General features: G+C 34.0%; 2 protein-coding genes across 13 annotated transcripts in view; both read left to right on the forward strand.

Annotated features, from left to right (window-relative positions):
* Nucleotides 1–13,226, forward strand: part of LOC118737668 (UPF0565 protein C2orf69 homolog) — a 579,466-nt gene that overhangs the window by 476,136 nt on the left and 90,104 nt on the right. The gene's annotated exons all lie outside the window — the stretch shown is intronic.
* Nucleotides 1–13,226, forward strand: part of LOC118737666 (sex determination protein fruitless) — a 132,847-nt gene that overhangs the window by 92,704 nt on the left and 26,917 nt on the right. For 7 of the 11 annotated variants that reach the window (XM_036468342.1, XM_036468340.1, XM_036468337.1 and 4 more), the window contains exon 8: nt 1,837–3,870. The exons of 2 other annotated variants lie outside the window; for them this stretch is intronic. In XM_036468342.1, the coding sequence (XP_036324235.1) occupies nt 1,837–3,218 (1,382 nt within the window). In that variant the 3' untranslated portion in view covers nt 3,219–3,870. Of the gene's footprint in view, nt 1–1,836; nt 3,872–13,226 lie in introns of those variants that run through there. 2 more of the 11 variants (XM_036468335.1, XM_036468343.1) reach the window with 1 other exon arrangement.

The raw sequence follows: 13,226 nt of genomic DNA on the forward strand, positions 1-13,226 counted from the left end.
AAAAATGGATCTTGGCCGCCCGAACAGTCCAGTGTGCGGAGGCCCCTTATCATTCTCAGAGATATTTTCAAGTTGTCAGTCTATAAAGGCCGTTCACTGAATTTCTGTTTAAACTTAATTAGAAGAAGTTTCAATTAATTATTGATTAGTGTGGCCCAGAGTGTATAATCAAATTTTTTGTAAAACTACCACCTCTAGTCTTCTTGTCTGGCAGTAAAATTTAGATACCCATTTTTCGTTTATAAAAAAAAAAAAATACTCAAAAATATGCAAATTTTTAACTTTGTTCAGACAGAAATATTCGCATTGTTCAAACTCACCCAACGTCAAAGTTAGTAGGTCCAATCCCATATTCGTCGGACTAAAACTAGTAAAACTGTCAAAAACTAAAAAACTCGCTCAGAGCGAGAGAGTAACACTGAAAAGTACGGAATCGCTTTCTAGTATGAAAATGGTGACTTCTGAAAACTTCAACATAAGCTCCAAATTTTGGTTTTAAAAATTTGCTCATTTTTTATGTAAACACACTCAGCTCACACATGTAAATAACCAAAAATACTTTCAAATTAACTAGAATCCACTTAAACAAGTAATTAAATACTTTTCAACGTGCATTAGCAGAGTGAACTTTTCTTTTGTTTACAATTTGGTTGTCAAACACACAGCGAATGATCGTACCTTATTTACTCCTGACCTTATTTACTCTCCTTGTTGTCCTCTCAGTAGTCAGAGAACCGAGTACGGGATCGATTTTCAGTAAAATCTGACAACTTCTGACTATTCTGGGCTCATAAGAGATCGCAACTAGTAAAAACGGCTGTCAGTTCAAGCTATCGAACGGCTAAACAACCGCCGATTAAAGACAATGTTAATCATACATTTGGCAAACGGATCCTATGTTTCGTGGCCTCACAAAACTGTCTCGGCGCAAGCAAGGAAAATATTCTCCGCTATTCGCCAGCTTCATTTTGCTGGTGTCCTCACTGCTAAAGTGTCATCTTAAATTGCTAGTTTCGGTTTGATGCTTTGTCTTGGGAAATACTAGTACCCGAATACATAGTTGCCTGTTGTGAATGCATCCGCAATATGATGTTGAACTTAAGTGCTCTTTAAACTTCTTCTATGTATAGTGTACCTTTTCTGGATTTTTTTTTTCACAGTTGCTGTTGTCGCTGTAAATGCATGAGTCATTTCTGAGAGCTCGTAAACCATTTGAAATGCTGGCGCTCTTCATCTGTATAGCTTTGCTAGTGAATTGTGTTTGGTTCTCAGATTCCTAAGATTGAAATTTAAATACAATATTTGTATATTTTTATTTAAGTATACTACTTTCTTTAAACAAATATCCCCAGCCACAGCATTTACTTATGTATGTAGAGATTTTCGTACGCGCTTTTTTTTTTGTTAAAATGCTTCTAGCTTTTTGAAATCGTTCAGATGCTTTGAGTTTACCGTATTTTCAATTGACTTAGCACAAATACCATTTTCTCCTTTTACAAATTACATCACCGCCGATTTTCCTTCATTCCTTTGAGTTCGCTACTTAAGTTCACAACCCATATTCGATCCCTCCTCAATGCGTTTTGCGTTCAGTTTGCGCTTCACCTATCCACGTATTCAATTATATTCCATGCCGATCGTACGTTTGTTTGTTTGTAGTTTCTTACCTTACATCCACAATCAAAACTGCTAGCGCAAGCTAATTATTCCAAATTAAAAAGTACCCGCGAGTAGGTGCTAAATACTACTTCAAATTCCACCAAAAGTTTAATTCAGTCAAAATCCTCAACTCTGAAAGTGTTAGGTGACTGCATAATTCCAAAACTGTGATTACAGGTGATGATGATGATGATGATGATGGTGTTGGTGGCAGAGACATGCGCGATGACGATAATGCAAACGATGATGTTGTTAATGACAGAGAAGGCGGCGATGTCGGCAATGCCAATGATGATTATATAGATACCGATGATGGTGAGGATGACGTACTGGCTGGTGCTGACGTACGCCGCCGCATTGTGTACCATCACAATCGAAGGCATGCGATTCGAGCAACTGGGGCCTTGGAAAATCGGCATCATGTTGCCGATAACATTAATTCGGTTAACGAAAATCGTTCGCACGATCTATGCGGCGAAGCGGATTATGACTACGACAATGATTGCCATAGCGATTGCGATCATAAAATTTTGGACAGCGACTATAAATGTCACTACAAGCGGTGCAAGCAAGAGGCGGCAATGCGCACTCAACAGGCACACCCACAGTTGCAACAGCAACATTTGCATGCGCAACACTATCACCAACAACATGCTGCTGAGATAATGTTGCACGCGCGCAACGGTCCGTTGAATGATGTCATTAGTCTCACAACGGCAGCTGCGGCGCCTCCACCCCCACCCCTGCCAGCGGCACCCGCACAATTGGCAGTCGCACACCGTCACTTGCATCCACAAACCGTTATAAATCTTGGGCGCTGCAGCAGCGCTCTGGATGCGCTTTGCTCCGTAGAAGCCGCTGCTGCAGCGGCCGTTGCTGCGCTCTCACCAGCCTCCTCGAATGCCTCAACAGCATCCGCAACGCTTCATCACCAACAACAATTGGCATATGCACAGCAGCAACATGCTGCTGCAGCCAACTATCAACAGCAACAACATAACCACCACCAACACCAACAGCAGCAGCAAACTTTGGCAGCAGCTGCCAACTTAGTGCAACACCATCATTTGCAACAGCACCAACAACTACAACAACCGCAACAACAACATGCGCCTCACTTCCACACCACGCCACGAAGTGCTAGCACGCCGCCTAGCCACAACAACAACGTACAACTGCAACTCGTTGCAGCGGCGAATGCCAACTCACCCAACGCCACCAACACCCCGACTTCGGCGGGTGCATCAGCAGCAGCAGCAGCAGCAGCGGCGGCGGCGGCGGCAGCAGCAGCTGCTGCTGCTAATCGTCGCGATCACAACATCGACTACTCAACGCTTTTCGTGCAATTGTCCGGCACGCTGCCCACGCTGTATCGCTGCGTCAGCTGCAATAAGATAGTGTCGAACCGTTGGCATCACGCCAACATACATCGGCCTCAGAGTCATGAGTGTCCTGTCTGCGGGCAAAAGTTTACGCGTCGAGACAATATGAAAGCCCATTGTAAAATAAAACACGCAGATATAAAAGATCGTTTCTTCAGTCATTATGTACATATGTGATCAATTCTTTATGTGGTTAAATAAATAGTTAAAATTAATCACTCGCTCCTCGAGCCACTTACCCACACACACACACACACACACACACAGACACACACACAGGGGCACAGTTCTTCCATTAGACCGAATTCACTTAAAATAGTATTTATTTCCACTCTATATTCTTCAAGCTTATGTAGGTACAAAGTGTCTCACTATTACGGTTGGCAACTCTATGCCCAGCATACTTCTACGCGATTGTCGTGAATGTTGTGAAGAAACGACGAATCTTCGAGTCAGGTCACATTTAAACATTAAATAAATATAAATTGTTGCATACTTTTGAGTGCTACAACAAAACTGAAGATTAATTCTGTAGAACAGAGGTTATCATTGGGCTTTAGCTTGAAAACATAAAAATTGTCCAACACACTTACATAATGGTTTTAATCTTTTAAACACCAAAAATCGGCAGACTAACGGCCCTGTTCCTTACATCAAAGACAAATGTTATTCCATGACTATTTAAGTTACTACTGCGCCTAAAACTATGCCGCATAAACTTGATTGAAGCGCTATAATCAGACAGCCGGTCGAAAATTTGTTTTGCAATTGTTTTTTTGGTCTATTTTAAAATATAGATATTTTTAGTTTCGTCCTTAAAATGGAGAATTCGAACGGTAATATCTTCTGCAAAAAGGCATGGATTTTTTTCTTTATTTTTATTATGGTTCAGTTATTTAAGCTCGCATGCAAAAAAAAACTCTTGAAAATTTAAATTTTAATAATTAATTATTTACAAATTGAATTTTGTTTAATAGATTTTTTTCGAACATTTTTAGGCATTTTTTATTTTAGTATTTACAGGGCCTTGAAAACCGTTGACATTAATAAAAAATTTAGATAGAAGATTTGACGAAATCATACGCTTAATAAAAACCCGAAGATAATAGGGAAACTATTTATAAAAAATTTCAGCCCATTTCAATTTTATTAGAATTTTACAATTTATTTGAAAATTTTCAATCCATTTTTTCCCAAGCAACTTTTTTTATTCGAACGGTAATAACTTCTGCAAAAACGCATGGACGCATGAACGAAGGATTTTTTTTCTTTTTTAGGGCTACGGTTCAGATAACTAAGCTCCTATGCAAAAAAAAAGTGCGTGAATATTTGAATATTACCTAATATTTAATTCAACAATTTTAACTTTTTTCCAAAATTGTTCAACATTTCCATTTTATGTATATAGTTTTTTAAGCGTATGTAAGAATGTGTGATTAATGAACCATATTATAAGTTAGTGTAGGCATGCTGAAATTCACTTTTTCCAAGATATGAATTTATAAAACAAATGGTTACAAAACACATTTTCGATCAGGTCGACAGTCCGATTTGAAATATTTTGACCCATAAATATAGATATTTATGAAATATAACATAGTTAAAATATCCGCCACGGCTTCTTATGCTGGCATGGATCTGAATGGTCTAATTACAATCACTCTGCTGCATTTGAGCGATGGCCTAGGTTAGACCTGCGAAACTTGAGAAACTCCCCGAGAAAAAGTCTAGCGGTGTCAGTAACACCTGGTCAACTTCGTGTGTATTAGCACCGCTACACGACGGCGATTTCGAAAAATGAAATTGCTGCCAAAATCGGGATCGTCTTCTTATCACTCCGAAGCCCAGTCTGTCAACACACTGCATTGTCTATTGTCATCAATAGATTGCGGTTGTTTGGGCTTATTTGTCTACTTAAAAATCCGCAGTCTAGTCAACAACTTTCAGCACCTGGGTCAATTCGATCTTGTACGGGTATAAGCCCAAGTCCTGACGCAAAACTCGCGAAGTTCAAATCTGTGAAAGGACGAGTTTTTCTGCGCGAAGTGGAACCAAGGCGATGTTTTCGGCCATTCTGACGTTCTTTTAACCAAACCGGTCGTCTCAAATTCAGCCATTAAAAATTGGGGGCCACTCTCCATTGCCGACTGTACCTTAGAATGAGCGCAACGCTCGCAACGTTTTCACTAACGAATACTTGTTGTGATAATAAAATTGCACCAGTTGGACGTGCTGCTTTATCTTGTCACTTGCAATGAGAATTTGGCAACAGTGACTGAAAAATAAATCATAGGTTAGACAGGTTTCACGACAGCTACATCATCGCCAGAGGGCGCAGGAATCTACGCGCGCCAATTGAAAAGCCCTTTAATTGGACAATTCACAAAGGTGGCGTAAGTGTTGTATTGCTGCTTGTCGTAAACTTTTGATCGGTTGAAAATAGTTTCAGGGATTAAATATTTTTTCACTATCAAAAATAGTTTATTGTGGTTTCGAGCTCTCTAAAAATTGTTATTAATTTTTAATCGTTAAAAACTTTACGGCATGAGGCTATATGAAACCTTACGAATTATTGTAAATTTTTCACAAAGCTATGGTTGAGTTGCCTACCATAATAATGACATTAATAGCGTTTTCTTTCCTACAAAAAGTGTTGCCTTTTCATTGCCCTCTCCTTAGTATTTAGTGCGAAGAAGGCACTAAGAAGGCAACATTTTTCGGTAGAAAAGAGAACGCCATAAGTTTTATTCACACTATACCAATCAACACATTGACACATGTACAAGTATAACTAGTACATTTTAATCTTATACCAAACAAAAAATTAAGATATCTTTAAATTTTTCCTCGTAGCTAAATAGAATTTATGAACGTATGTATTTATGAAACGTAGTTGTAAATCTTCGAAGCCAGCGAAACACCAAAGAAATCACTAAATGATATAACATAAAATGAATATAAAAATGTAATAATAATGACTTTACAAGTAACTGTTAAAAAAAAAAGGTCAGTATATCTAGTATTTAAAAGTTTAAACGAGCAAGCGATTTTAACAAAACAAAAAACCAAACAAAGTACGAGTATTAACCCACCCGGGCAAATTGTGGATTCTGTAGTAGACTGTAGTATTGCATATTTACCAATAGTATTTTTTTTTTTTATTAAAGTCAAGGTATTGAGATGAAATGAAAATTCGAAAAATTACACCAAAACAAAGATATTTATATTTAGTGAAATTTATTTATTTATAATATTTTATATTATCTATTTTATGTAGTCACCACCAGCCAAAGAAAAGTAAAAAAAAATTGCGAAGCAAATACAAAAATGTTTGCAATTTATTGTAGTATTTTTTACCCTTGTTTACAAAACATACATTTGCAACGTGAGAACAAGTATTATTCTAGGAATTCCAAATAACAAACACGATAAGTTATATAACACTTCAAGTAGTGAGTCAAGATTAACACACTTTTAAGTCCTGCCATGTTAAATTTTTAGTGAGTTAATTACAATTTGAACGTTCATACAATTTCAAAGATATTTTAAGGCGAATTTTACGAAGAATAGTATGTCAGTTCAAACATACATATCGCTGGCTTAGTGTGAAAAGTTGCTAAGTGCACTTCTTATGAAAACTCATATTTAGATATAGGAGGCTATAGAAATTAAAAATGCATTTTTCGAAAAGGACAAAGGTGCTTGTTTTGTTTATGCTTTTTTGTATTCAATCAATGGACGATTTTTTAAGTCCAAAATAGTATGAAATCTTTTAATAAAGATCGAATCCCTGTATTTTGTATTCAAAGTTTTTCGTAATACTTGAAGAAACTGGCCATTTATAAGAAGTTTTTTCCACTCCTGTAAAATCAAAATTTTAAAAACTTTAAAATGGCTTAGCAACTTTTCACTCTAAGCTAGCGATATGAATGTATGTAGGTATGTATGTATATGAAAGAAATTACGCTGTTATAAAATAATCTGCTAATTGGCATTAAATATTACATTTTAGAGCTACGGCTGCTTGCTTGAGTACTTGTAGGTTCGTATACGTTGGCTTGCGAGTACAAAAAGACCTCTACATACTTGTACTGGCAGTATCGATTCATCTAATACTTAATTATTCTGACCAAAACAAAAACCGCCATTTATTCTGAGCGATTTTGCTGTCAATTTTATGTGAATTAAATTTTTTCTAGAGGGCTTGCTAGAACCCGAAATTCTATTCAAAATATTAAAACGAATAAAAGATTTTTGTTCAACTTACTTTTAACTAGGCTGCACAAATGTTTATCGATTTTAGGTGAAATCTTTGCTAAATATTAAACTTAAATATCCTCACTTGGTTATCAAATAGTTTCTTCTAAATAAGTATCAAAGGCGAAATTTTGCTTTATATTCGAGAATCTTTTCGGTGGCAATATTGTTTCAGAATTTGTATGCGTTTTACCACATTCACCGTTAGAGGCGCACGAAGCAGCCTTGACGGAAGCAATCGTGAGACCACCAATCTGTAAATAGACTGAAGAAAAAACTTGAAATATTCAACTTGTACCGAATTTCTACAAAGCATTGAAATTAGAAAAAAATGTATGCCATTTAAAAAAATTCCATGTGGAAATGAACTTAATGACTATTTTTTAACGTAATCACACGATTATTTTTTAATGCCCAACTTTGTCATTTATAATTTTTGCCATTTAATGCCTAGTGGAAATCCGGCATTAAACGCCTTTGTCTTCCAAACAAAAAGCAAGTCTGGTTTACTTAAGGTAGTTTGATTGGGAACCCAAATGTTTTCGAAAGGAAAAATTTGTAAATTTTTTCCGCTATTTCCTCTAGCCAAAAACCTTCATAATCTTGCAAGTGCTAAAACTATGCAAAACATCAAGTTCAATATACCTATAACGCTAGTGTGAGGCCGTTCCATCTATTTCCTGGCAGACTCTTACCATTTACTAACGCAAGTGATCGCAAGAAAAATGTTCAAAACATTTTCCACAAGAAATGTCTATAGTTTATCTCTTTCTACAAAAGCTTTAAAAAGCTTATCCCGCGTGATATGTTTTGGTGGGGATTGCTTTACGAACCACTTTTATTCCAGAGCGCATAGAATGAATCCAAAATGAACTTTTATAGCGATAGGAATGAAGGGTTTCCATTTTAATTATCATTCTAGTTCTCATCGGGGTAAGCTTTCCTCTCTTACAGTCTGCTTGTCTCGCTCTATTCTTCAAAATATGATAAAGTGATCTCACTTGCTCCTCTTTCCATCATTGAAAATTCGTCGCGGAATAATTTAATGCAATTCCTACAATGGTCTCAATAGGTGCGATATTTATTTAACACCGAATGGACTGTGGTTCACAAAAAAGCTGCATTTAAAAATTTAAATTAATACTGGATAAAGTTAATAAAAAAAACGCGATGTAGAACTTCAGTTGCCACGCTGAAGTTGATTTCTAAATTCAAAGCTCTCAATTTCACCGATATTTCCCTACTTTTCTACTACCATTTTCACAAAAAAAGGAACATACTATTTCTACAGTCTCTAACCTTGTTAACCTATTTTTTCTAGTACTTGTGACATTTTTACTCATCTATCCCGACTATAAATTTTGACTTAGTATAAAAGAAATGAATCATTCGTTTTCGGTGTCTCACTTGAGCCCAAGGTCCCGCAGGGTCTATACTGTTGAAAGCAGCCGAAGCTTAAAAAACATTAATCAAAGAAAATTAAATTTTTGTTCAAATTTTTTCTTAAAACAGCAAAGCCGGTTTCACATTGACTTGCGTGTAAGCAAATGAGACAATGTTGAATATACATATGTATATAGGCATGTACGTAGCTCCTTTTGGGAAAAAAACTCAAAGCAATGTAATAAATTTGTATGGAAAGCAAGACATTAAAAAAAACCGATCATGAAAATTATATGTATGTAGTATAATGTAGAAGTGTGGTTTCATCATATACAAATAATAATGAATGGTTCTTCAGCTAGGTATACAAAAATGTTTGTATGTAGTTATACTAAATGAAATTTGAAATAACAATAAAATTTTCTTTAATATCATAAAAACTAAAACTGACTTAAAACTTGGTGTGATTTATTAATAATGGCTGGGAGTGATGGTTCACAAAAAAAGTAATTTTCAAAGTAATTATTAGCTGTGAGTGAAAACCACTTTGGCCTAGCCTAAAAAGAAAAATACTTTCTAATTTATTTTAGAAAAGAAAAATTTTTAATCAATTGGGGGCATTAAAAAAATATATGAGTTTTTAAGCAGAGGCGGTAATCATTATGAGTAAAATAATTTAAATCAGCCTTTTATTATTATTTTATGATTTTTATTTTTTGCGCTTAAAAATAATAATTATTATTGGGTTTTATTTTTGCGCTCAACGGAAATAATTATTATTTGATTTTTATTTTTTTCGATAATAAATAATGATTATTTTATGATTTTTATTTTTTCGCTCAGAGATAATCATAATTTTTGAGTTTTATTTTTCCACTTAAAAATAATTAATATTTATAAAATTGAAAAGGCCATATAAACGCAAGCTACTGAAATTTTTACCTGATTGATTTGGTACCTCTGAAAAGGATACGTCTGAAATCACGTTGGTATAGCTTCTGAGTTTTTTGAATGATCATTATTCTTAAGTGACGAAACAAAACTCAATAATGATTATTATCTTTGACCGAAAATAAAAATCAAGTTATAATAATGTCTCTTGAGCGAAAATATAAAACTCAAACATTAATTATTATTTTTAAACTTAATTAATTAAACTCGAAAAATAAAAATCATTGTAAATTCCAGTCGGACGTACGAACAAAAATACGTTAGTATAGTTAAAATCATTTTTGCGACGATTACTTCTTGTTAATTTTTTTGGTTAAAATTAAAAAAATAATGATTATTTTCCATCCCTGTTTTTAAGTGTTAAAGTTTAATATTGAATTAAAAAGTGCTGTAAGTTTATGAAATTGATTTAGCGATTTTTTTTTTATCTATTATATTGTATACATGCCAGTGCTTTTTATCCAAAAAATATAATTTATTTTATACTAAGCGTCACACGCAATCGCGGCAAACGGTAGGTAATCTCTCCCAGTTGAGACCCTTTTCGTGAACAACACTGTACACTGTGTATAATTCGAAGATTGACTTCTTTAATATTCAGAACTTTTTTATTGAGGTTTTTTTTTTTTGTGGTCCAAGCAACTTACTATATTTCCCATTCCATTATTTTAAAAGCCTAAATAAATATTTATCTAAACATATGTATGTATGTAGCTTAGCACAACTGGTGTTCGATTTCAACAGTTTCTTTATAGTAAACTTCAAACGGTAAGTCTTAAAATTTTCTGCAGCTTTGTATGATTCTACTTTCGTTTATAACACATTGTCTCTGAACTATTTAATCAAAAAAAAAAAAAAAAGAAGCGAACTAAAAACGAAAATAAAAATTTGTGCTACCAAAGTTTTTAAATATTGCATAATTTTAAGCGCTCCCAAATTAAAATTAACCAATTCTAGGTTAAATATACCATAAAATTATTATATTCAAACACTGTTTATTTGTAATTGAAATATCGCTTTTTGCTCTGAAATAACAACTGAGGCAAAAAAAAAAACAATCTGTTCAAAAAGCACTTTTCATTTAGTGTCAAAATTCAAATCGCAAAATTTCAAAACAAAAAAAACAAAAACAGGAATTGGCCGACAAATTTGAAAATTTTTTAGCTAACGATGAAAACACTAAAATATCATTAACTCCAACTTTCTACTATTCATCCAGAAAGTCTCAACATTAAGCTACGAAGGCACTCTTCTCAATCTACCCCTTTAGTATTTTCCCCCACACATACATACACTTACATGCATATATTTTATAATATTTTATTGCAGAAAGGAGGGGTATTGAAAATTAACAAACTCAATATCAATTGTGTTACGCATATTTTTATACATACAAATGTACATACATACATAGCAACATTTTTTGTACTTTATAAAACGCATTGTTTCTAAGTACATACGCAAATACGAAGGAAAAAATACGTATGTACTTATATATTCAATAATAGAGCAGTGCTAAATGTAGTGCCTGTACAAAAAAAAAAAAACATGGAAATATATCAATTTAAATATTTTATTTATATTATTATTTATTATTTTTAAATACAAATTTCGCTAACTTCAACCTATCCTCGGCAATGGTATATATTTTGAACTTGACAAAAAAAAAATATATTAAAACATTATTCCCAAATTATTAGAACGTACTTTTAGGCGCTATATACAGGTCTCAGTGCGTAAGTCGTAAATTAGGCTAAATTGTACGACTCGACAAAATTAGCATGGTCTACTGTCGTGCTGAAATAAGTAAACGACGAAAATTGTCGAAAACTATACAATGCTGCCAAGTTTTTCCGTTTTAATACACTAGTCGAGTGGAAATTTTAGTAAATGACGTGAAAGTTTCGATACGATTCGACTCTCGAAAAACGACATGCATTCGGCACGACCCTCGCAGTGAGGGCGATAAACATATCGTCATCATTAGACATCGGATTTTTATACTAAAAAATTATATGTGCCATCATAAGTATAGCTAAATTTATAAATTCGTATATATTTTGCCTGTAAATAATTACTATTTTACATACTTTTAGGCCTATCATTTAGCATGAATATGCCATGTCCATCCATCATCAATGCGAAAGGTTCTTTGGGCATTTTTTTGATGTGCTACTTTCTTGCACATATCTTTGGTTTGATGTCAGATGACTCAGTATAAAAAAATGCATGGCAATGTCTTTAAAAGTTCCAGTTCCTAAAAATCTCATAAATTGAATACTTGAAAGTATGCAACACGAAAGCCTTAGATATGCAGAATTAAAACGGTTGCATGTGGGACAAGTTGTGTTGCCCTTCAAATATTAAATATCGTCGTTGATACTGCAAAACGTTCTATATCTATTAGTACCCTTGCCACTTAGATGGTCTGTCTACTTGCACTGAAATGCATCTGCAAATCGTTACACCCTAATAAACGGAAAGTCAAAACTGTCTACTTTGGCTGATGAAGATGAACGATTGCCAGAAGCGACCAGATACAAGTAACAGATCAATTAAGCATCAGAGGTAATAAGGGACGTAGAACGTTTTGCAGTATCACCGACGATATTTTTTGGGCACATCCCTTTATTTATTTAGAGAATTTTGGCAATTTCTAGAACTCCACTGATAAAAGCATTTTAACGGCCTATTCATTATTTCTTTGACTACTGCGCCTAAAACTATGCCACTTGACACATGAGTTGAGCTGCTGGAATAATAAAGATTGTCATTGTCATGGCTATGACATATTGAGTGCGTGATAACGACTAAACAATGGTTATCTTCGGATTAAAAGTTTTTACGCGCAGCGTTTAAATCAATAGTCATGCGGTGCGTTTTGTCATTGGCGTGACGCTTAATATAAATACATACATTTTTGATTCTTTTTTTTTAAATTTGATGATGACGATATGAAACCAATTCGAAAACAAATGCTGCTCTTCTAAGAAAATTTTACTAACACTCGAAATAGGCGTAGAAGTGGCAGTATTTGCAAAATTTTTTTTAAACACCATTATAAGGCTAATTCTTTAGCAAAATTTAGGTAACCTATTTGAACATATATTTGTTTTATATATGTATACTTAGTATACGTATTTGTAACAAACAACTGCAAAGGATATATCACACAAACAAAACTGTTTCGCTTTGCCTGTTTATAGACCTGTAGTAATTTGAGATTCATACTTGTAAATACGTTCACATTTACTTACATATGTATTTATATACAGCAAGAATAAAGCGTGTTCCAAATTATTTTTGACATATTTCGCATTGAGTAGGCTAATTGCATTTTCATTAAATATTTTTTATTATCTTTATTATCAATTTTAACGCAATGAGCTATAGCTTTTGGGAATATTAAATACGGTAACTGTCATTAAAAGTTTGTTTGAGTTTTGGAACACTCTTTATAACACAAACGACTGTTAATAAGCACATACAAGTAAATAATATACATTCCTCATAAAAATAATATTAATCAAACATTTAAAAGCACTGCTTATGGGGCGGTTAACATTCATTACTGAAATACATAAATAATAGAAA

This window comes from Rhagoletis pomonella, unplaced genomic scaffold, assembly GCF_013731165.1.
Source record: "Rhagoletis pomonella isolate Grant_MI unplaced genomic scaffold, Rhpom_1.0 Rhpom_scaffold_00004, whole genome shotgun sequence".
NCBI classification, from domain to species: Eukaryota; Metazoa; Arthropoda; class Insecta; order Diptera; family Tephritidae; genus Rhagoletis; species Rhagoletis pomonella.